This window comes from Schistocerca piceifrons, chromosome 10 (genome assembly GCF_021461385.2).
Source record: "Schistocerca piceifrons isolate TAMUIC-IGC-003096 chromosome 10, iqSchPice1.1, whole genome shotgun sequence".
NCBI lineage: Eukaryota > Metazoa > Arthropoda > Insecta > Orthoptera > Acrididae > Schistocerca > Schistocerca piceifrons.
The window spans coordinates 130535563-130557678 of record NC_060147.1 but is presented as its reverse complement, the minus strand read 5'-3'; the positions used below and the strand labels follow the sequence as shown (position 1 = coordinate 130557678).

Genomic DNA, 22116 nt, shown 5'->3' with positions numbered 1-22116 from the left:
CCCTCTGTGAAATAGAAACAGTGTTGCTCGGTCATCTGCTCGGCATCAAGTGGGCTGAATCTGGAGCGCACAGCGCCGGCTAGGGCGCGCTGTCGTCGGTGTCTGTCGTAGTGCCAACCTACAGGGTGTTTCAAAAATGACCGGTATATTTGAAACGGCAATAAAAACTAAACGAGCAGCGATATAAATACACCGTTTGTTGCAATATGCTTGGGACAACAGTACATTTTCAAGCAGACAAACTTTCGAAATTACAGTAGTTACAATTTTCAACAACAGATGGCGCTGCGGTCTGGGAAACTCTATAGTACGATATTTTCCACATATCCACCATGCGTAGCAATAATATGGCGTAGTCTCTGAATGAAATTACCCGAAACCTTTGACAACGTGTCTGGCGGAAGGGCTTCACATTCAGATGAGATGTATTGCTTCAGCTGTTCAATTGTTTCTGGATTCTGGCGGTACACCTGGCCTTTCAAGTGTCCCCACAGAAAGAAGTCACAGGGGTTCATGTCTGGCGAGTAGGGAGGCCAATCCACGCCGCCTCCTGTATGTTTCGGGTAGCCCAAAGCAATCACACGATCATCGAAATATTCATTCAGGAAATTAAAGACGTCGGCCGTGCGATGTGGACGGGCACCATCTTGCATAAACCACGAGGTGTTCGCAGTGTCGTCTAAGGCAATTTGTACCGCCACAAATTCACGAAGAATGTCCAGATAGCGTGATGCAGTAATCGTTTCGGATCTGAAAAATGGGCCAATGATTCCTTTGGAAGAAATGGCGCCCCAGACCAGTACTTTTTGAGGATGCAGGGACGATGGGACTGCAACATGGGGCTTTTCGGTTCCCCATATGCGCCAGTTCTGTTTATTGACGAAGCCGTCCAGGTAAAAATAAGCTTCGTCAGTAAACCAAATGCTGCCCACATGCATATCGCCGTCATCAATCCTGTGCACTATATCGTTAGCGAATGTCTCTCGTGCAGCAATGGTAGCGGCGCTGAGGGGTTGCCGCGTTTGAATTTTGTATGGGTAGAGGTGTAAACTCTGGTGCATGAGACGATACGTGGACGTTGGCGTCATTTGGACCGCAGCTGCAACACGGCGAACGGAAACCCGAGGCCGCTGTTGGATCACCTGCTGCACTAGCTGCGCGTTGTCCTCTGTGGTTGCCGTACGCGGTCGCCCTACCTTTCCAGCACGTTCATCCGTCACGTTCCCAGTCCGTTGAAATTTGTCAAACAGATCCTTTATTGTATCGCTTTTCGGTCCTTTGGTTACATTAAACCTCCGTTGAAAACTTCGTCTTGTTGCAACAACACTGTGTTCTAGGCGGTGGAATTCCAACACCAGAAAAATCCTCTGTTCTAAGGAATAAACCATGTTGTCTACAGCACACTTGCACGTTGTGAACAGCACACGCTTACAGCATAAAGACGACGTACAGAATGGCGCACCCACAGACTGCGTTGTCTTCTATATCTTTCACATCACTTGCAGCGCCATCTGTTGTTGAAAATTGTAACTGCTGTAATTTCGAAAGTTTGTCCGCCTGAAAATGTACTGTTGTCCCAAGCATATTGCAACAAACTGTGTATTTCTATCGCTGCTCATTTAGTTTTTATTGCCGTTTCAAATATACCGGTCATTTTTGAAACACCCTGTAAGAACTTGCACCTACGCCGTGGCATCGTAGCTATCGATACCACAATAACACCACGTTCAGACTCACTTAAATCTTGATAACCTGGCGTTGCAGCAACAGTAACCGATCTAACAACTGCGTCACACGCTTGTCGTCTTACATAGGAGCTGCCGACCGCGGCGCCGTATTCTGCTTGCGTATATATCTCTGTATTTGAATACTAATGCCTATAGCAGTTTCTTTGGCGCTTCAGTGTAATTACTGCACTCGCTTTCGTTTGGGTGTTTGACGTCTTATCCTTGTAAAATCTCGTTGTCAACTGACGAATTTTGTCAATGTTGGTATGAAGTCGCTTCAGTATCCTTACGAGGGCCCGGGGCTAGCAGTGTATTTAACACTAAACTCTTCTAGAATCTTCATATGGAAATGATGCTCTAAGGTCCTCCCCCCTTTTCTAACTCCGACTTTTGCTGTTGCACATGGATTAAGAAGAAATGCGAACTGACTGTAATCGACCCTGCAAGTGGAGTAGAAAAGAGTTTGGCACCTGCAATACTTTAATTGGATAGAAATTAATTAGCTAAAGGAAAGTTTCATTAACGTAGTGAGAAATGAAAGGGTTGCTTTGCCAATTCACTGAATGAAAGTTGTGTACAAAATAACAATTTGATTTATTATGACTGAACTCAGAATAATAAACAAAAACACATGAAACATTTACACTACATCAAATCGGATACTCAGATAAATGCTGTGAAGGTGAAGTTGTCCGTAAACTAGCTTGTGAAGTTTATGACCAAGTGGTGTGTGGAGCCAATTCCTTGCAACTCAAATCTTAAGAGAAACACCCAGCCAACCCAACATTAATTGCTGCTACAGTAGTGAGAACTCGGGCAATGAACATCCAGGACAGAACCACGTAAGAAAAGACGCGAACAGGCGCGCTCTGCTGAGCTCTGATTATCACAGAGCAAAATTCCCTAATCTGCCGGGGCTGCGGACATACATTACCAAGCTGTCTTCTTAACTGCAAGGACACGATCTGGCGTACTGGAAGCAATGGCTGGTTGTTTCGACGTCCCGTCGTGGTGATGATGATGTCGCGAGTGTAGCCCGAAACAAATTATGCTGGTCTGGTTGTTCCAGCCTAAAGACTTCCTATCAATACAAATGCGCCTCTGAGGGAGACGAAGAAGGCTCGCCACACAATCACTGACGGTACAGTGATTGAGTTTAACAAGCGAAGTTACACAGTAACTCCGATATAGTCAACTTTAGCCAAAACTGCTCAAGACGGACAACAGAGGCCGCTTGTACGCAGAATGCTCAATTGCCAACTGTACTCGGAAAGTTACTTTGAAGTCCAAACTTCAGCAACTTCGTCAAACAGTTACAATTAAATGAAATTACAGGGTTATTACAAATGATTGAAGGGATTTCACAGCTCTACAATAACTTTATTATTTGAGATATTTTCACAATGCTTTGCACACACATACAAAAACTCAAAGTTTTTTTAGGCATTCACAAATGTTCGATATGTGCCCCTTTAGTGATTCGGCAGACATCAAGCCGATAATCAAGTTCCTCCCACACTCGGCGCAGCATGTCCCCATCAATGAGTTCGAAAGCATCGTTGATGCGAGCTCGCAGTTCTGGCACGTTTCTTGGTAGAGGAGGTTTAAACACTGAATCTTTCACATAACCCCACAGAAAGAAATCGCATGGGGTTAAGTCGGGAGAGCGTGGAGGCCATGACATGAATTGCTGATCATGATCTCCACCACGACCGACATGACTTTGTCATCGGGTGTCAGGGCTTGTAGCAATTGTAAACGGTAAGGTTTCTGCTTTAGCCTTTTCCGTAAGATTTTCCAAACCGTCGGCTGCGGTACGTTTAGCTCCCTGCTTGCTTTATTCGTCGACTTACGCGGGATACGCGTGAAACTTGCCCGCACGCGTTCAACCGTTTCTTCGCTCACTGCAGGCCGACCCGTTGATTTCCCCTTACAGAGGCATCCAGAAGCTTTAAACTGCGCATACCATCGCCGAATGGAGTTAGCAGTTGGTGGACCTTTGTTGAACTTCGTCCTGAAGTGTCGTTGCACTGTTATGACTGACTGATGTGAGTGCATTTCAAGCACGACATACGCTTTCTCGGCTCCTGTCGCCATTTTGTCTCACTGCGTTCTCGAGCGCTCTGGCGGCAGAAACCTGAAGTGCGGCTTCAGCCGAACAAAACTTTATGAGTTTTTCTACGTATCTGTAGTGTGTCGTGACCATATGTCAATGAATGGAGCTACAGCGAATTTATGAAATCGCTTCAATCATTTGTAATAGCCCTGTATATTAGACAGCCAATGGAAGGCAGGCTGTCCAGAGCAGCGAGAGCTCAGTCTTGTAACCTACTCCGACCGAAAGGCGAGAGCCGACTCTCTCAAGAGTTCCAATCAGCAACTCGAAAACCGGCGGAAAATACCACTCTGTTGCCGAAGCACTACCATTCCACCAGTGGAGATTCTTGGCGCCAATTTCTGCGCTGATTTTGCTACATCACGGAGCTATGCCCTGAGCAAGCCAATCACAGTTACGTTTTGCAGAAAACGCGGGAATTTGCCCGTCAAGACTGCCCGGGAACACAAGTCATTCCCACGCCTCGCTGGTAGCCCGCCAGAAAGTGTATTCACTAAGTTTCTGTGAAGTGACGGAATCTCTAGCCCAGCCACTCCGTAAGGCCCCTGTGGGCGTGTCGCGTCCGCTCTTATGACAATGTCGGCGTCTGGAAAGCATCCACTCGACTCCCTCACACCCGTCGGCTTAACCCTTTCAAGATCAGCAGAACCCGCCTGTCACCGGACCATCCGGGTGACGAGAGACGCTGCGTGGGAAGTCAGCGTGTGAAGGAATAGCAACTTTTCACCGCATGCAATTAGAGAGGAAAATCGAATTACTCAGAGTAAGATAGAAATATGAGAGGGGGCTCATGCCACCTCTCATACTGAAGATCTGATAAACTAGCAATGTCCCCTTTTTGCTCATTTAGCAGGCAGTGGGCGCGTGATTGAGCACGTGACACGATAGCTACAGGATGTGTAAAAAAGACTGATCAGCGCGTGCGCACTGTTATGACTACTGTGTTTGTCCGGCGAGCTAATATACCTATGCCTCGCCGTCTAGGGCACACTCTTGCCTCCGTCAGAGGAACGGTGTATGCATTTCGGTAATTGTCTCAGATCGTCAGCTCAGTTCGTGTTCTGTTGTTTCAGGTGACGTGACGACGACAGCAGGATGTTTCCAGCGACGGCCGCGGCGGTAGCGGCGGCGCTGCTGTGCCTCGTGGCAGCTCCTGCGTCCGGGCTCGAGGGACCCAACGTTTGCGTGCGACAAGAGACGTGAGTACTAGAGATGGGCAAACTCGTTCATCCTTTCCAACTAGTTCACTGCTGATCGTTCTTTTTTGGGAACCGTTCATTTTTACTCGTTCACCGTTCATTTGTGCTTGGTATATGGTTGTTATGAAAAACTGAAAACTAGTAGTGTAGGTGACTGAAGGATGGAGGGCACCAAGAGGGGGCACTTGCCTCCCCCCCTGGAGTATAGAGTTTTTATTCATTACAGAATTCTTACACACTTTTAGAAGTAATTTCTGTGATTCTGCAGAACCTGTCGTTTAGCCTACCGTAGCCTTGTGTTGCTGATCGCAGGGAAATAATAGAGAGTGGCGCACGGAAAACCGGCCCCGAGTACAGACTGCTCGCCAATTACGGACGATGTGTTGCCCGTTACGAGCAGATACAACAAAGAAACATGTAATAATTAGGCAGTGAAGAAATAACAAGCTAATGCAAACAACAATTGCGAAACAATCGATGACGATGTGTAGAGAGCTGGAGAAGAGAACATGAAAATCTCACGCGACGCACATGGGCTATAGCTCATGTAGTCTTGTAAACCTCTTGGTGGCTGTTTCCCAACTTAATAGACCACAAGTGTCTTGTACAAAATTCTTCGTTTCGACTTCCACTACATAGCTATGCTACGCTGTAAACAATAATCGTTTACACCCTATATGTACTTCACGTTGTCTCTCAGCTCGTAGGCGAAGTAGAGACTTTATGGAAGCATAAAACAAAATGTGGTTTTCTCATACTTGCGTCACACGCTTAGTAAAAATCAGGTTTTTATGTTGCATTATTAGAGTTAATGCAGCAATAATAATAATAATAATAAAGTTCGCAGAAATAAAGGTTTTGGTTTGAAAGCTCCTTCTGAACAAATGTTTTTGAGATAATAAGTAAATACGATTTTATGGCAATCTATGTGTTTTCAAATGGAGAGGCACCGCTTTTCCTACTGAGCCAAAAGACCCACAAACTACTTTTTTCTCCGAAGAAACCAAACTAGCAGGAAACGCAAATTGGAAACAACCAAACTTCAAAATAATTAGAGCCTTCCTAAATGTAATGTTTTGTACATGAAAGATACACGAAAATCGTTTTATATGAATTTTCTTACACTAAAAATTAAGCAAATTATTGAAAGTTAGCTGCTAAATCAAGTCGCTGAAACCAAAAAATATATGAATAACAAAAAAAAAAACTTGCCTTGTTATAAGTATGTCTTCTGCCGTTCATCGATATAATGAAGTGAGCTGACATGCCCTTTTGTTGCCTGAAAAGAAGTACCTATTACATACAACGTAATTTTTACGTAATTTACGTAACTATAAAATACTTTGTGATTACCGGTCGTGGACGCTGAATAGCCAGTCCCAAGTGCAAGAACAATTTGGAACACATGTAAAATAGGCGAGCGCAGTGAACGAAACGAACAACTGGATACTGAACAACTAGGAGCAGTCGGCAGTGGAACTGAGACATGCGGTCATGCGAAGAACGACGAGTGCGGCCGAGGGAGACCGAGACTGAGACGAGCACGCGACCGAGGCTGGAACGAGAACTGCCGAAGTGACCGTCGCGACCGAAGTGAACTATGAACCGATCGTTCCTTGGAATTCGTTACTCGGTCCTTTCGATGATCTTGGTGAACCGTTCCTTTGCACCCGTTCGTTCGCGAACTACCCATCTCTAGTGAGTACATTCTATACTACAGTGTAGGGCAGCTACACTAACTAGTGTCGCGTACCGTACCGAGTAGGGGTAGGAGAAACCGACCGGTACGCGCATTGTATTTTTGAATAACCGTTACTTTTCATTATTTGTTTTGTCCCGGTTATAAAAGGGCTTTTTTTAGTTTTATCAATAAAACAAACAAACACCGTCCGAACAGGCCTTGAAGGCCCAACGGTACCGACCGGCCGCCGTATCCTCCTCAGCTCTTAGGCGTCACCAGATGCGGATACGCAGGAGCGTGTAGTAACAACGCCGCTGTCCCGGCCGTTGTCAGTTTTCGTCACCGGAGCCGCTGCTTCTCAGTCATGTATCTCCTCTATTGGCCTCACAAGGGCTGAGTGCACCCCGCTTGCCAACACCACCGCTTAAATTCTGTGATCTGAAGGCCAATGGCAGCTTTTACTATTGTTGTTGTGGTCTTCAGTCCTGAGACTGGTTTAATGCAGCTCTCCATGCTACTCTATCCTGTGCAAGCTTCTTCATCTCCCAGTACCGACTGCAGCCTATATCCTTCTGAATCTGCTTAGTGTATTGATCTCTTGGTCTGCCTCTACGATTTTTACCCTCCACGCTGCCCTCCAATACTAAATTGGTGAACCCTCGATGTCTCAGAACATGGCCTACCAACCGATACCTTCTTCTAGTCAAGTTGTGCCACAAGCTCCTCTTCTCCCCAACACTATTCAATGCCTCTTCATCAGTTATATGATCTACTCATCTAATCTTCAGCATTCTTCTGTAGCACCACATTTCGAAAGCTTCTATTCTCTTCTTGTCTAAACTATTTATCGTCCATGTTTCACTTCCATACATGGCTACACTCCATACAAATACTCTCAGAAAAGACTTCCTGACATTTAAATCTATACTTGACGTTAACAAATGTCTCTTCTTCAGAAACGCTTTCATTGCCATTGCCCCACCTTATGTTTCACCCCTTGTGAGTCAGAATCTTACAACGAACCTTTTACTGAATGGGAATTTCTTTCTGCTCTATCTTCTTCTCATGATACGGCCCCTGGCCCAGATTCCATTCATAACCAACTGCTTCAACATCTCAGTGCTCCACAACGGCAACATCTTCTTCGGGTGTTTAACCGTATCTGGCTCCAGGTTGACTTCCCTTCTCAGTGGAGGGATAGCATTGTGGTTCCTGACCTTAAGCCTGGTAAGAACACCCTATCTGTTGACAGCTATCGGCCAATTAGTTTGACCAACGTTGTTTGTAAGTTACTTGAACGGATGGTAGCCCGTCGGCTCAATTGGGTCCTCGAATCTCGGAATCTATTGTCCCCTTACCAGTGTGGCTTTCGAGAAGGGTGGTCTCCAATCGATCATTTACTTCGCTTGGAATCCGGAGTTCGGCAGGCTTTTTCCCAGCGCCGCCATTTGGTTGCAGTGTTTTTTGACCTTCGCAAGGCCTATGACACGACCTGGCGCCATCACATCTTACTTACCCCTCATCAGTGGGGTCTTCGGGGCCCACTCCCGATTTTTATCCGCCAGTTCCTGATCCATCGGTCATTCAGAGTTCGAGTTGGTACTGCTTTTAGTTCTCCACGGACCCAGGAGACGGGCATCCCACAGGATTCTGTCTTGAGTGTCCTTCTTTTCCTCATTGCTATCGATGGACTTGTGGCCTCTATCGGTCCCTTGGTCGCCCCTGCCCTGTATGTGGATGATTTCTGCATTTGGGTTAGTTCCTCCTCGATGGCATCTGCAGAACGGCAGCTCCAGGTAGCTATACGGCGTGCCTCTGCATGGACCCTCTCACACAGGTTGCAATTCTCTCCTTTAAAATCGCGGGTGGTCCACTTCTGTCGCCGTACTACGATCCACCCTGATCCAGAGCTCTATCTCGCTGCACAACGATTGCCTGTGGTCCCACAGTTTCGTTTCCTATGTCTTCTTTTCGACAACAAGCTCACTGAGCTGCCCCATATCAGACTCCTGAAGGTAGGATGTTTCCGTAAACTCAATGTCCTTCGCTTCCTTGCCCACTCCTCTTGGGGTGCGGACCGTTCCCTCCTTCTCCGTCTTTATCGTGCTCTAGTTCTGTCTCGCTTGGACTATGATTGTCAAGTTTATGGTTCAGCTGCTCCTTCCACACTGCACGTGCTGGATCCAGTCCACCATCGTGGTATCCATTTGGCCACCGGTGCCTTCCCTACTAGCCCTGTTGGTAGTCTCCTGGTTGAAGCTGGGATCCCCCCCCCCCCTTTGTGTTCGATGGTCCCAGCTTCTGGTGTCTTATGCACTCACTATCCGTTCCACTCATCCTTCCTATTCTATCCTGTTCCCAGACCATGGACGTCGCCCACCCGACTCCCGCCCTCGGGCGGGTTTACCGGTTGGGCTCCGCCTTGCGTCTCTTTGCCGTGATTTTCAGCTTCCTTCTTTGTCCTGTCTTCCTCGCTCCCTCCCCTCCACCCCTACTTGGTTAGTTCCTCGGCCTCGAATTTGGATGGATCTCCGCCGAGGTCCGAAAGATTCCATCCCCCCGGTGGTGTTCCGTTCCTTTTTCCGCCAAATTTTATGGGAGTTTCGGGATGCTGTTGTTTTTTACACTGATGACTCTAAATCTGCTGATCATGTTGGGTATGCCTTCACGTCCTCTGTTGGAACGGAAAATCATCTGCTGCCACCTACATGTGGGGTATTTACTACGGAATTGATGGCAATTTCCCAGGCCCTTACATTTATTAAACAGTCCCAATACAACCGCGTTTTGTTATGTACGGACTCGATGAGTGGCCTTCTTGCTATTGACCGGTGTTTTTCGCGCCATCCCTTGGTCTCTGCCATCCATGACCATCTCGCTGATATTCACCGTGCTGCTTGTTCCATTCACTTCCTTTGGGTCCCTGGCCATGTGGGTATCCCGGGTAATGAACTCGCTGATCGTTTGGCTGGTGGAGCAGTCACCTACCCCCCGTTTTCTGTAACCCCTCCTGCAGAGGATTTACGGCTTCACATCAAATCCCACTTCGCACAGTCATGGGCCAATTCTTGGGAGGCTACTCCCCTGTCTAATAAACTTCGTGCGATTAATGTAACACCAGGCCCGCGGCGTTCTTCCTTTCGCCTCTCCCGAAAGGACTCGACCACACTGTGTCGTCTCCGCATTGGCCATACCAGGCTGACCCATGGTTTTCTTTTGCGTGATGAGCCACCCCCACTTTGTGGTTGTGGAGCCTTCCAGTCAGTAGCCCGCATTTTGGATGAATGCCCCCTTCTTTTGGCTCTGCGTGCTAAGTACAGACTCCCCCACACTTTACCTTTGATGTTGGCTGACGATTCCCGGATGGTGTCTCTGGTTCTCGGTTTCCTCCGGAAAAGTGGTTTTTATTCTCAGTTTTAAGGTTTTTAATCTCTCTCTGGTGTTGGGGCAGGGCGGTGAGTGTTTGGGTGTCTCCCACTGTAAGCCGTGTTTGGAGATTCCCGATTCACCTCCCTGACCGAGATCCTCTTTTCTTCCCCTTTTACTCTGTTTTTACCCCTTTTTTTAACGATTGGTTAGTCTCCTTTTCCCATACGTATTTCTACATTCTAGCGGTTGCACCTTTTAAGTCACAGGTGGTCTTCCCTATGCTGCTTCAGCATAGCATTGGGTTCGTTCTGTTGCCGACTTCCCTCATTTTGTTTTTTACCATTGACAACATGACTGCCCTTTTACCTTTTTCCCTTTTATTGTTCTGACTTTCCTGAGATGTACCATTAGCGGAATGGACCATATTTGAAACAAGGGACCGATGACCTTGCTGTTTGGTCCCTTAAACCTCAAACAACCAACCAACCATTGCCATTGCCAGTCTACATTTTACATCCTCTGTACTTGCTCCCCAAATATCAAAACTCCTTTACTACTTTAAGTGTCTCATTTCCTAATCTAATTCCCTCAGTATCACCCGACTTAATTTGACTACATCCCATTATCCTCGTTTTGCTTTTGTTGATGTTCATCTTATATCCTCCCTTCAAGACACTATCCATTCCATTCAACTGCTCTTCCAAGTCCTTTGCTGTCTCTGACAGAATTACAGTGTCATCGGCGAACCTCAAAGTTTTTATTTCCTTTCCATGGATTTTTATACCTACTCCGAACTTTTCTTTTCTGTCCTTTACTGCTTGCTCAATATACAGATTGAATAGCATCGGGGAGAGGCTACAACCCCGTCTCACTCCCTTCCCAATCACTGCTTCCCTTTCATGTCCCTTGACTCTTATAACTGTCTTCTGGTTTCTATACAAATTGTAAATAGCCTTTCGCTCCCTGTATTTTACCCCTGCCACCTTCACAATTTGAAAGAGAGTATTCCAATCAACATTGTCAAAAGCTTTGTCTAAGTCAACAAATGCTAGAAACGTAGTTTTGCCATTCCTTAATCTTTCTTCTGAGATAAGTCGTAGGGTCAGTATTGCCTCACGTGTTCCAACATTTGACAAATATATGCCATGCCGCAGCTACAAGGAATACGATATACACCCGCCTTACGCAGTCCAGGATCATCCTTAACGGAACTCAAAAGTGCTCTAATTTTAGATGGAGGTCGGAAAACACATTTCATATCGTATTTCCCTAAAATACGACCGATCTTGTTGGACGTGTTTCCTACGTAAGGCAAAAAGGCAGTAGGTTGCGCTATCGACCAACTGTACATCGGGTGATTGATGATAATTCTGAGTCAACACCTAAGTGTGTGTTATCTTTCCTGCTTCAATCCGAGAACCGAGGTTTTAAATTTGCATGTACGCCGCCTGTCCGTTGCAGTTTGCCTTGAAAATGGCGCGGTGTTTTCCCGCCGAAATATCGGCGGTCGCTGAAAAGTGTTACCTGGCTGAATTTCCGGAAGTTATTTGAAAGTTGTATACGCCAGGAGAAACTCAGGTCTTACTTTAACCTAACTAACCTGAGGACATCACACACATCCATGCCCAAGGGAGGATTCGAACCTGCGACCGTAGCAGCAGCGTGGCAATGCCGACAGAAACGAGAAACAAACGCATGGCATAAGAATTAGTACAGCAGTGTTGAGACAGTAATATCCTTAGTTGCCGTGTGTCGTGGCTTACGGAACGTCTGTGTACGTGCAGTCTGCAAGACTGCCTGCCCCCACCTGGTATACACAGCCGTTTCTCGCTGTCATTGCCGGATATCCGTTGTATTGCAGAATGACACCAGCCCTAGTCTGGAAGTACAGGGTGACAGTTATTGAATTAGATGAAGGAAAAAAAAAACGTAAATTAGTTACAAATTACAGCGTGACCACACTTTATTCGACATGTCAGCGTCACTACAGATACTCAGGTTTAGGTTAAGACGTGTCCGATATGCCTGCCATCATCGCCGATGATGTGGCGAAGACGAATAGCGAAATTCTGCATGACCCGCTGAAGTGTCGGAACCTCGATGCTGTCGATGGCCTCACGAATGGCTGTTTTCAGTTCAGCAATAGTTTCGGGGCTATTGTTGTATACCTGGTCTTTAACACTCTGCCGTCCGGCGACACCACAGTGGTGTCGGGCGAGAAATAGCGGTCAATGGCCGGCGACACCGCAGTGGTGTCGTGTGCGTAGTATCACTCAGTGGCTGGCGACAGCACTTCAGTATCTTTCTTGTTCTGTTGGTCTTTTGTTTAGGTATCAATAAGTTACACACACGTGAACAAGTTTTTTGTTTTTATAAGTACTTGTGCCCTTTCATCATTGCAGACGAAAGAGACGATACGATTATTTACAATGAATGCGCGGAGCAAAACTTGGAGGTTGCCACTACATAGCGTACGTCTCATCATGATCCAGTTGACAGACTTTCCGGTCACATAAAGCAACACCAACAAATAGGCCTACGTATTTCCGAAACGATCAACGAAAACGAAGAAACTGCTATGTATGTTCCAAAAAAAAAAAAAAAAAAAAACTTAATGTGCAAGTTGTGATGTAACAAAAGTGATGTTGTCATTCAGTGGATAAGTTGGAATTTGAGATTTCGCTTACTGTTTTATCAATCACAATTGGCGTAACAATCATGGATTGACCATTGTCATAAAATATTGCATTATGAAATGTGAATAGTCTTTACTTGCAGTTACGCGTGGCTTGAAGCAGTCACAGCTAGCCTGCTATTGATTAAGAAACTGCATTATCGTCTTTCTAATTACTTCATGATCGTAGATACGATCATACCCGGTCGTGAGGTTATTGTTAAGACAAAACAATTTCCTAAAGGACCAGAAAGTTCTTAAGGGCGCAAAAACAACTGTAACTTCAGACACAAGGGAAATTCAATATTATGGCCGTGCGGTTAAAGGCGCTGCAGTCTGGAACCGCAAGACCGCTACGGTCGCAGGTTCGAATCCTGCCTCGGGCATGGATGTTTGTGATGTCCTTAGGTTAGTTAGGTTTAACTAGTTCTAAGTTCTAGGGGACTAATGACCTCAGCAGTTGAGTCCCATAGTGCTCAGAGCCATTTGAACCATTTGAAATTCAATATTAAAGCTGATGCAAGAAGACGATAAAACAGTTTTTTTTTGTCAATGTGGCTCTGAGCACTATGGGACTTAACATCTATGGTCATCAGTCCCCTAGAACTTAGAACCACTTAAACCTAACTAACCTAAGGACAGCACACAACACCCAGTCATCACGAGGCAGAGAAAATCCCTGACCCCGCCGTGAATCGAACCCGGGACCCGGGCGTGGGAAGCGAGAACGCTACCGCACGACCACTTGGTCAATGTAACACGCACATTGGACTGCTGATCTCGGTGTCTGTAATCTTAGCAAAATGCATAATTAAAATGAAAATAATACTGAGGAGATGATAGGAATGAGCACTGCTAAATGATTCAGTATTCCCAGAACAAATATTTATTATAATTAAAACATATATCGTACCATAAGCTTAGTACTACAATGACGGTAGATTTTTATGTCCGTTTCATGTCCACTGAGCGCTCTTTTATATAGCCCTTGTCCTCTTGAGTCACTCGTGCGTCGTCACGATTAGTTATAACAGTTCTTCTTTTCACACTTCACTCAAACTTAGACGGAACACGTTTTTATTTATTTAGTAAAACGTTAGATCAGACCGTCACAAATCTGCGTCCGTCTTACTTAAGAAAACCAGTACAAGTGTTTAGCGCTCAAGGCTTCATTTGCTCTCCAGTGAAGGATCGCATATCTATCCGTATTTTTCTGTTTATGATGCCGCCCAAAGACGACGAATCACTTTATTTAGGAAATTCCACCGTATACATTAATCATTCTTTATAAACAGGTATTTGCCTTCTGGCTGAAAGTATTAACTATTTGCTGTTTTAATGAAGCCAAAAATAGCGAATATCACAAAGTCTTGTGGAGTTGCGTTACATCTTTGAGACTGTTTTGCTGCATATCATATGAAAGAGAAATACTATGTACCAAAGACAATGCAAATAAACAAATGTATGGAACAAACTAACTCTGTATTTATTTCCATATGTATATCTTCGAAATTTCATGAAAGTAGGGCAATAGGACTGAGAACTTATGAGAACTAATGAAGAGATTAGTAAAACGTAAGAATTTATAATCTCTCGGTAATGTCAACAACGGCCGGCGACGAGCCAAGTAATTAGATTTAGCACTGCCGGCGCCAAGCGAATAAATTGGTACGTGACGTGCGGACGGCAAAAGTGTTAATATAGCCCCACAAAAAGCAGTCGCTTGTGTTCAGATCCTGAGAATATGGCGGCCAATAGACAACCGTGCCAGTGACCCCTGGGTACCCCCAGAGCCAGAATGCGGTCCCCAAAGTGCTCCTCCAGGACATGAAACATTCTCCTGCATAGCTGGGGGTCGAGGTCCGTCTCGCATGAACCATATCTTGTCGAAATCAGGATCACTTTGGATAACGGGGATGTATTCATCTTCCAAAGCCTTTCATCCACCGTGTCATCAAGGAATATCGCACGGATTATTCCGTGACTGGACACTGCACACCTCACAGTCACCCTTTGAGGATGAAGAGGCTTCTCGATCGCGAAATGCACCAGTTTTGCTTATTGACGAACTCATCCAAATGAAAGCAGGCTTCGCCGTGAATCCAAACCATATAGCGCGTACAAATTCCTATCATGCCCCGCGGCCAACCGAGCAGCTTGACCGTCCTAACGCAAACCGTTCAGAAGTTATGACGATTTAATTTCTTGTAGTTCAATAACTGTCACCCTGTAATTTTACCAAGTGACGTAGCAGTTGAAGTACAATACTTCATTTGCTTTAAAAGGTTTAAGATTTGTCTGTCATATGAAAATAATAAAAAAGGAATGAAATTATGTTAACAGTGATAAATTAAGAACTTAACAAGTCATTCATAGTATATAATAAAAATAGAAAGTAGGTGATCTGCTGCCTACGTCTACATAAAATGCCTTTATCTGCTTGTAGCTCTTGAAAACGGAGAAATTAACCCAAAAAATATAGGTCTTTAACCTCAGTTTTCACCCTTTAACACTGACTATTCGTAAAGTCCAAATAGTGTTATGATTCCCGTTTAGAACATGATTTTTGAGCATAGTTTCAAAAAATTAGAATCAACAGGAGAACACAGGTGATTTTTTTTTGGTAGTATTCAACCACTTACCAATCCTCGAGAAAAAGAACGACCAGTGGATGGACTAAGCTATCTTTTATCTCCCCGTTTCATTTAACATTTAGATATTTAATATAACATTTCGATTCGATGTATCTTGAAACTGAGACAGTTATAATTTTTTAATCTTTGTTCGATTTCTTCGTTTATTTCACGAAATAGTAGGAATAATAAACCGAACATGGATTACTTCAGAAAACCGACCACTTTGAGCGGTACTAACGGTCACGTTAAACTCAGTGGGGAAAAAATGGTATAACCGTAAACCGGTCGTTTGACTGACAACCGCCGTCCCTAGTAGCAGTAGTCACACGCTGTGTCTTCGCCAGATCTACTACTAGGTGGGCGTTCTAGGATGGATGTTCATTCTAGCGTTCTTTCCAGTGTCTTGTGATAGTGAACACTTCTGTTACCCGGAGGTAGTTTTCCAGTTTGCAGTATTTCACTGAAGAATGCTAGGAGACAGAGGAGCTTCCGTCCACAAGCCAAAAGGGATTAAGAAGGCACCGCTAGTCCGAAACTCAGATTGCCCTTTCCTCACGCGATATTCAGCGAACCATTGATGAAGGGCAATAGGCAGATTCCACATTCCTACATTTCCAGAAAAGTTTGTGATACAGTGCCGCACTGCAGACTGTTGACGAAGGTACGAGCATACGGAACAGGTTCCCAACTTATGAGAGTGGCTCGAAGACTTCTTACGTAATATGTAGAACGCAGTATCTTGTCCTCCACAGCGAGTGTTCATATATACATCTGTATGGCGATAGAATTCCGTCTGAGGGTCTTACTGGAGCGTATATGCAATACACATGGTGAAAAGTATTTAAACCGACAAACTCTGGGAGGTTGTAGGGGACATCAAAACAAATATTTTTCCCTAATGTCATTTGTTCCTACGAGGAGTATTTAAAGCGGTAGAGGAAGATTTCTCTGGCAGCAAATTAATTAAACCAACAAGCGTTTTTCCATTTTTTTTATGATCAAGAGACAACACATTAACGCAACCCAATTTCAATTACAGTAGATTTTCAAAAATACCTCTATTGACACGTAAACAAAGGTTACACCAAATGGTTCAAATGGCTCTGAACACTATGGGACTTAACATCCGAGGTCATCAGTCGCCTAGAACGTAGAACTACCTAAACCTAACGAACCTAAGGACATCATTCACGTCCATGCCCGAGGCAGGATTCGAACCTGCGACTGTAGCGGTCGCGCGGCTCCAAACTGGACCGGCAAGGACCACTCGGCCACACCGGCCGGCCAAAGGTTACACCGTCAGATCATGTTCTGTCTGACACGGGCAAAAACATCAGGAGTATCGTGAACTGTTCCTGCTACTGTTACTATCCAGTCAACCAGATCCTCCTCCGATGCAATAGGAGTTGCGTAAACAAGGTCGCGCATCTCTCCCCCTACGAAAAAGTCCAGAGGGGACATATCTGGGGATCGAGCAGGCCATGGTACAGGACCACCTCAGTGTAACGGACTGGCCTCCACAGAGTCCTGACCTGAACACCTTTGGGACTTTTTGGACGCCGACATCGATACCTCTCCTCAGTGCAGCACTGTTTGAATAATGGGCTGCCATTCCCCAAGAAACCTTGCAGCACCTGACAACGTATGCTTCTGAGAGTGGAAGCTGTGACCAAGGCTAAGGGTGGACCAACACCATATTGAATTCCAGCATTACCGATGGAGGGCGCCACGAACAAATTTTGAGTCACTTTCAGCCAGGTGTCCGGGTGCTTTTGATCACATAGTGTATGAGTGAAATAGTAGATAACGTTGGATCTTCCGTAAGACTTTTCGCAGACAATACTGTCGTGTACAGAGAAGTCGCAGCAGTAGAAAACTGTACCTGCAGTGGATCGACGCGTGGTGTAGGGAGTGGCAGCTGACCTTCAACGTAAACAGAAGGAACTAATGGCGCATAAACTGGCAGAAAAGGCCATTGTTGTATGATTACACGATTGCAGAATGATGACTGCAGGCAGCCATACCCATAAAATACTTGCCGGTATACGCACGGAGCGATTTGAAGTGGAACGACCACATAAAGTTAATCGCAGGTAAGGCAGATGCCGGCTCACTGGAAGTGTGGTCCACCCACAGAGGAGGTTGCTTACAAAGAACAGCCGTTCGGCCAATACTTGAATACTGTCAGTCAGCGTGGGACCTGTACCAGAGGGTATTGATGGAGGGAATAGAGAAGATGCAAAGAAGAGCAGTGCGTTTTGTCACGGGTTCAATTAGTAAACGCGGAGGCATCACGGAGGTGCACAGCCAGCTCTAATGGCAGGCGCTGCAAGAAAGGCGTTCTGTATCACGGTGAGGTTTGCCGTACGTTCCGAGAAGAGTCAGTCAGTCTATTGCTGTTAGTTACGTATATCTCGCGGAGAAAGCTCGAAAGTAAAATTAGCGAGATTCGGGCTCACACGGGAATGTACCGTCAACCGCTCGTCCGGAGAACCATTCGCGACTGAAACAGGAATAGGGGGAACTGGCATGTGATACAAAAAGTACCCTCTGCCACACAGCGTAAGGTATCCTGCGGAGTACAGACGTAGATGCAGAAAGCGAATTGTAGATTTCCTACCCTAGCAATTCAGTAATCATCCTCCTCAGCTTGCATCGTTCCTTCTTGCGTCAGCCTTACATTACAGAAAAGTTGAACTGCATACACCGAAGAGCCAAAGAAACTGGTAAACCTGCCTAATATCGTGCAGGGCCCCCGCGAGCACGCAGAAGTACTGCAACAGGACGTGGCACGGACTCGACTAACGTCTGAAGTAGTGCTGGAGGGAATTGACACCATGGGCTACCAAGCATCACGCAAACCTTGACTGTCATTTTAACATTTGTTATAAGGCTTGGAATCAACGTAAGCAATGTCAAAGTATTTCCATTTGTTCAGTTTATTTTTGGAACGTATTTGCTGTCGACAAAAATATGATTGTGCGGTTATAGTTAACTACTTGCGCTTATAGTTAACAACAAATAACAATTGACAATCACTAAATGTGGCTTGTAAGTAAATAACGGGACAGGCACCAAACAGAGAAAATTTGAATGATTGGCGAAATTCCGTTGTAAATGCTAAGCCCAGTAACATACAATACGACACAAGCGTCAGAACAGCGGGAAACAGTGTTCACAGCTGTCTAAATACTGCAGTCGTGTCTAGGGCCAACATCGATGTTGAAGCAATCAGACACGCGCGAATACTCTGTTAATGTTTCGCTGTTCACTTGTGTGAATTGCTGACAATTTGAAGTAGCTCTGTGGTTTGTTTGCAAAAAAAATGGCACCGCCGAAATAATTATTACATGTACATAATTCACAGTATTGCAAAATGGAAAGGAAAACGGCAAAAACATTGGAATAAAGGCGGAGGTAGTGCTCAGAGTGAAAGGAAGACACTACGCAACGAAGGAAAGGGATATGCTCGAAAAGACAATATTGTGCTTCCAACTAAAGGGGCTACCAAGCATCACGCAAACCTTGACTGTCATTTTAACATTTGTTATAAGGCTTGGAATCAACGTAAGCAATGTTAAAGCATTTCCATTTGTTCAGTTTATTTTTGAAACGAATTTCATGACCACGAAATCATCGTTATGATTATGCAATTATGGTTAATTACTTGCATAAAATCTTACCTAACAGCAAAGGGTTACTTTACGGAAATAGAACACAAGTTTTTGATGAAAGCACTCTAATATCTTGCAGTTGTGATACTGCTCACATTGATAAACGAAAGAGGCCAACTGTGTGTGAAATTAGTGAATTTAGTTAGCCTCATCACCGAATCTGCGTGCACAACACCTTACACAGCGACTGTTACGCAAGAAAGAGATTTAAACGACATGAATTCAGGCGCAGAAAAAATATGAATTTCACAAATGTCCGTATTTCAAAAGCACAGTGGATCAGACTGCCTGCTGAATGGCTTGGAGTACTGTTACATCGGTCAACTTTCAATGGAATTGAAGTGTTGAAGGAACATTACATTTTCATAAGGAATGTGAAGTCTTCCACTGTTAAACAGGTGTAGCTGGAAACACTACACGGTGAACCTAGGTTTTCTGTAGGAAAGAGGAGGGATTTAGCTAAAATGATTCCATTTGTGAAGGAGGAGAATAAGTGGTTTTACGAGAACCTTGTGAAATAAGTGGAAATTGGTATTATATTAATTGTATCGTTACTGATGTTAAATCCATTGCACACAAAACGTTTCATTTGCTTCAAATTTTGCGTCATTTTGTTCTCAAACCTGCAGATCTAAATTAAAACACATATATGACATGAAACCAGTATAGTTTGTGTGTCGCGATCCTCAAATTTTATAATGCCCCCCCCCCCCCCCTTCCCTGTCTTGTAACATCCACCAAAACGACCGTGTTCTGTTGGTACTACCGGTACGGCTTAAACTTAGAGCAACAAGGTGAAACTACAGCTGTAATTTTTCCCGAGGGCATGCAGCATTACTGTATGGTTAAATGGTGATGGAGTCCCCTTGGGTAAAATATTCCATCTCTGGGCGTGGAATACAGGAGGACGTAGTTATCAGGAGAAAGAAAACTGGCGTTCCACGGATCGGAGCGTGGAATCTCAGATGCCTTAATCGGGCAAGTAGGTTAGAAAATTTAAAAAGGGAAATGGATAGGTTAAAGTTAGATATAGTGGGAATTAGTGAAGTTCAGTGGCAGGAGGAACAGGACTTCTGGTCAGGTGAATACAGGATTATACATACAGAATCAAATAAGGGTAATGAATAAAAAAGTAGGAACGCGGATAAGCTACTACAAACAGCACAGTGAACGCATTACTGTAGCCAAGATAGACACGAAGCCCACGCCTGCTACAGTAGTACAAGTTTATACGCCAACTAGCTCCTCATATGGTGAAGAGATTGAAGAAATGTATGATGCGATAAAAGAAATTATTTAGATCGTGAAGGGAGATGAAAATTTAATAGTCGTGAGGCACAGGAAGAGAGGAAAAGGAAGAGAAGGTAAAGTAGTAGGCGAATATGGAGGGAGGGGGAGGGGGGGTAAGGAATGAAAGACAAAGCCGCCTGGTAGAATTTTGTGCAGAGCATAACTTAATCATAGCTAACACTTGGGTTAAGAACCATGAAAGAAAGTTGTATACATGGAAGAGACACGGAGACACCGGAAGTTTTCAGATAGATTATATAAAGGTAAGACAGAGATTTAGGAAGCAGGTTTTAAATTGTAAGACATTTCCATGGGCAGATGTGGACTCTGACCACAATTTATTGATTATGAACTGCAGACTAAAACTGAACAAGTTGTAAAAAGGTAGGAATTTAAGTAGACGTGACCTGGATGATCTGAAAGAAGCAGATGCTGTAGAGAGCATTAGGAAACGACTAACGAGAGCAGGGGAAAGAGATAAAGTAGAAGAAGAATGGGTAGCTTTGAGAGATGAAATAGTGAAGACAGCAGAGGATCAATTAGGTGAAAAGACGAGGGCTATTAGAAATCATTCGGTAACAGAAGAGATATTGAAATTAATTGATGAAAGGAGAAAATATAAAAATGTAGTAAATGAAGCAGGCGAAAAGGAATACAAACGTCTCAAAAATGAGACCAACAGGAAGTGCAAAATGGCTAAGCAGGCATGGCTAGAGGACAAATGTAAGGATGTAGAAGAATGTATCACTAGGGGAAAGATAGATACTGAATGAACATCGAGAGCTCAGATGGCAAACCAATCCTACGCAAAGAAGGGAAAGCAGAAAGGTGGAAGAAGTACATAGAGGGTCTGTAAAACGGAGATTCACGTGAGGGCTATATTATGAAATGGAAGAGGACATAGATGAAGATGAAATGGGAGATAGGATACTGCGTGAACAATTTGACAGAACACTGAAAGACCTGAGTCGAAACAAGGCCCCGGGATTAGACAACATTCCATTAGAACTACTGATAGCCTTGGGAGAGCCAGCCATGACAAAACTCTTCCATCTAGTGAGCATGATATATGACACAGGCGAAATACCCTCAGACTTCAAGAAGCATATAATAATTCCAAATCCAAAGAAGGCAGGTGTTGACAGGTGTGAAAATTACTGACTTATCAGTTTAATAAGTCATGGTTGCAAAATACTAACACGAATTCTTTACAGACGAATGGAAAAACTGGTAGAAGCCAACATCGGGGAAGATCAGTTTTGACTCCATAGAGATGTCGGAACACGTGAGGCAATACTGACCTACGACTTATCTTAGAAGATAGATTAAGGAAAGGCGAAACTACGTTTCTAGCATTTGTAGACTTAGAGAAAGCTTTTGACAGTGTTGACTGGAATACTCTCTTTCAAATTCTGAAGGCGGCAGGGGTCAAATACAGAGAGCGAAAGGCTTATTTACAATTTGTACAGAAACGACAAGGCAGTTATAAGAGTCGAGGGGCATGAAAGCGAAGCAGTGGTTGAGAAGAGAGTTAGACAGGGTTGTAGCCCACCCCCGATGTTAATCAGTCTGTGTATTGAGCAAGCAGTAAAGGAAACAAAAGAAAAATTTGGAATAGGAATTAAAAGCCATGGTGACGAAATAAAAACTTTGAGGTTTTCCGACGACATTGTATTTCTGTCCGACAGCAAAGTACCTGGAAGAGCAGATGAACGGAATGGACAGTGTCTTGAAAGGAGGATATCAGATG

General features: G+C 44.6%; 1 protein-coding gene across 1 annotated transcript in view; it reads left to right on the top strand.

The window, feature by feature from the left end:
* The window catches only part of LOC124718762 (protein draper-like), a 336146-nt gene that overhangs the window by 241563 nt on the left and 72467 nt on the right, over positions 1–22116 (top strand). The window contains exon 2 of the mRNA XM_047244376.1: positions 4917–5042. Within this exon, the coding sequence (XP_047100332.1) occupies positions 4939–5042 (104 nt within the window). The 5' untranslated portion in view covers positions 4917–4938. The remainder of the gene's footprint in view (positions 1–4916; positions 5043–22116) is intronic.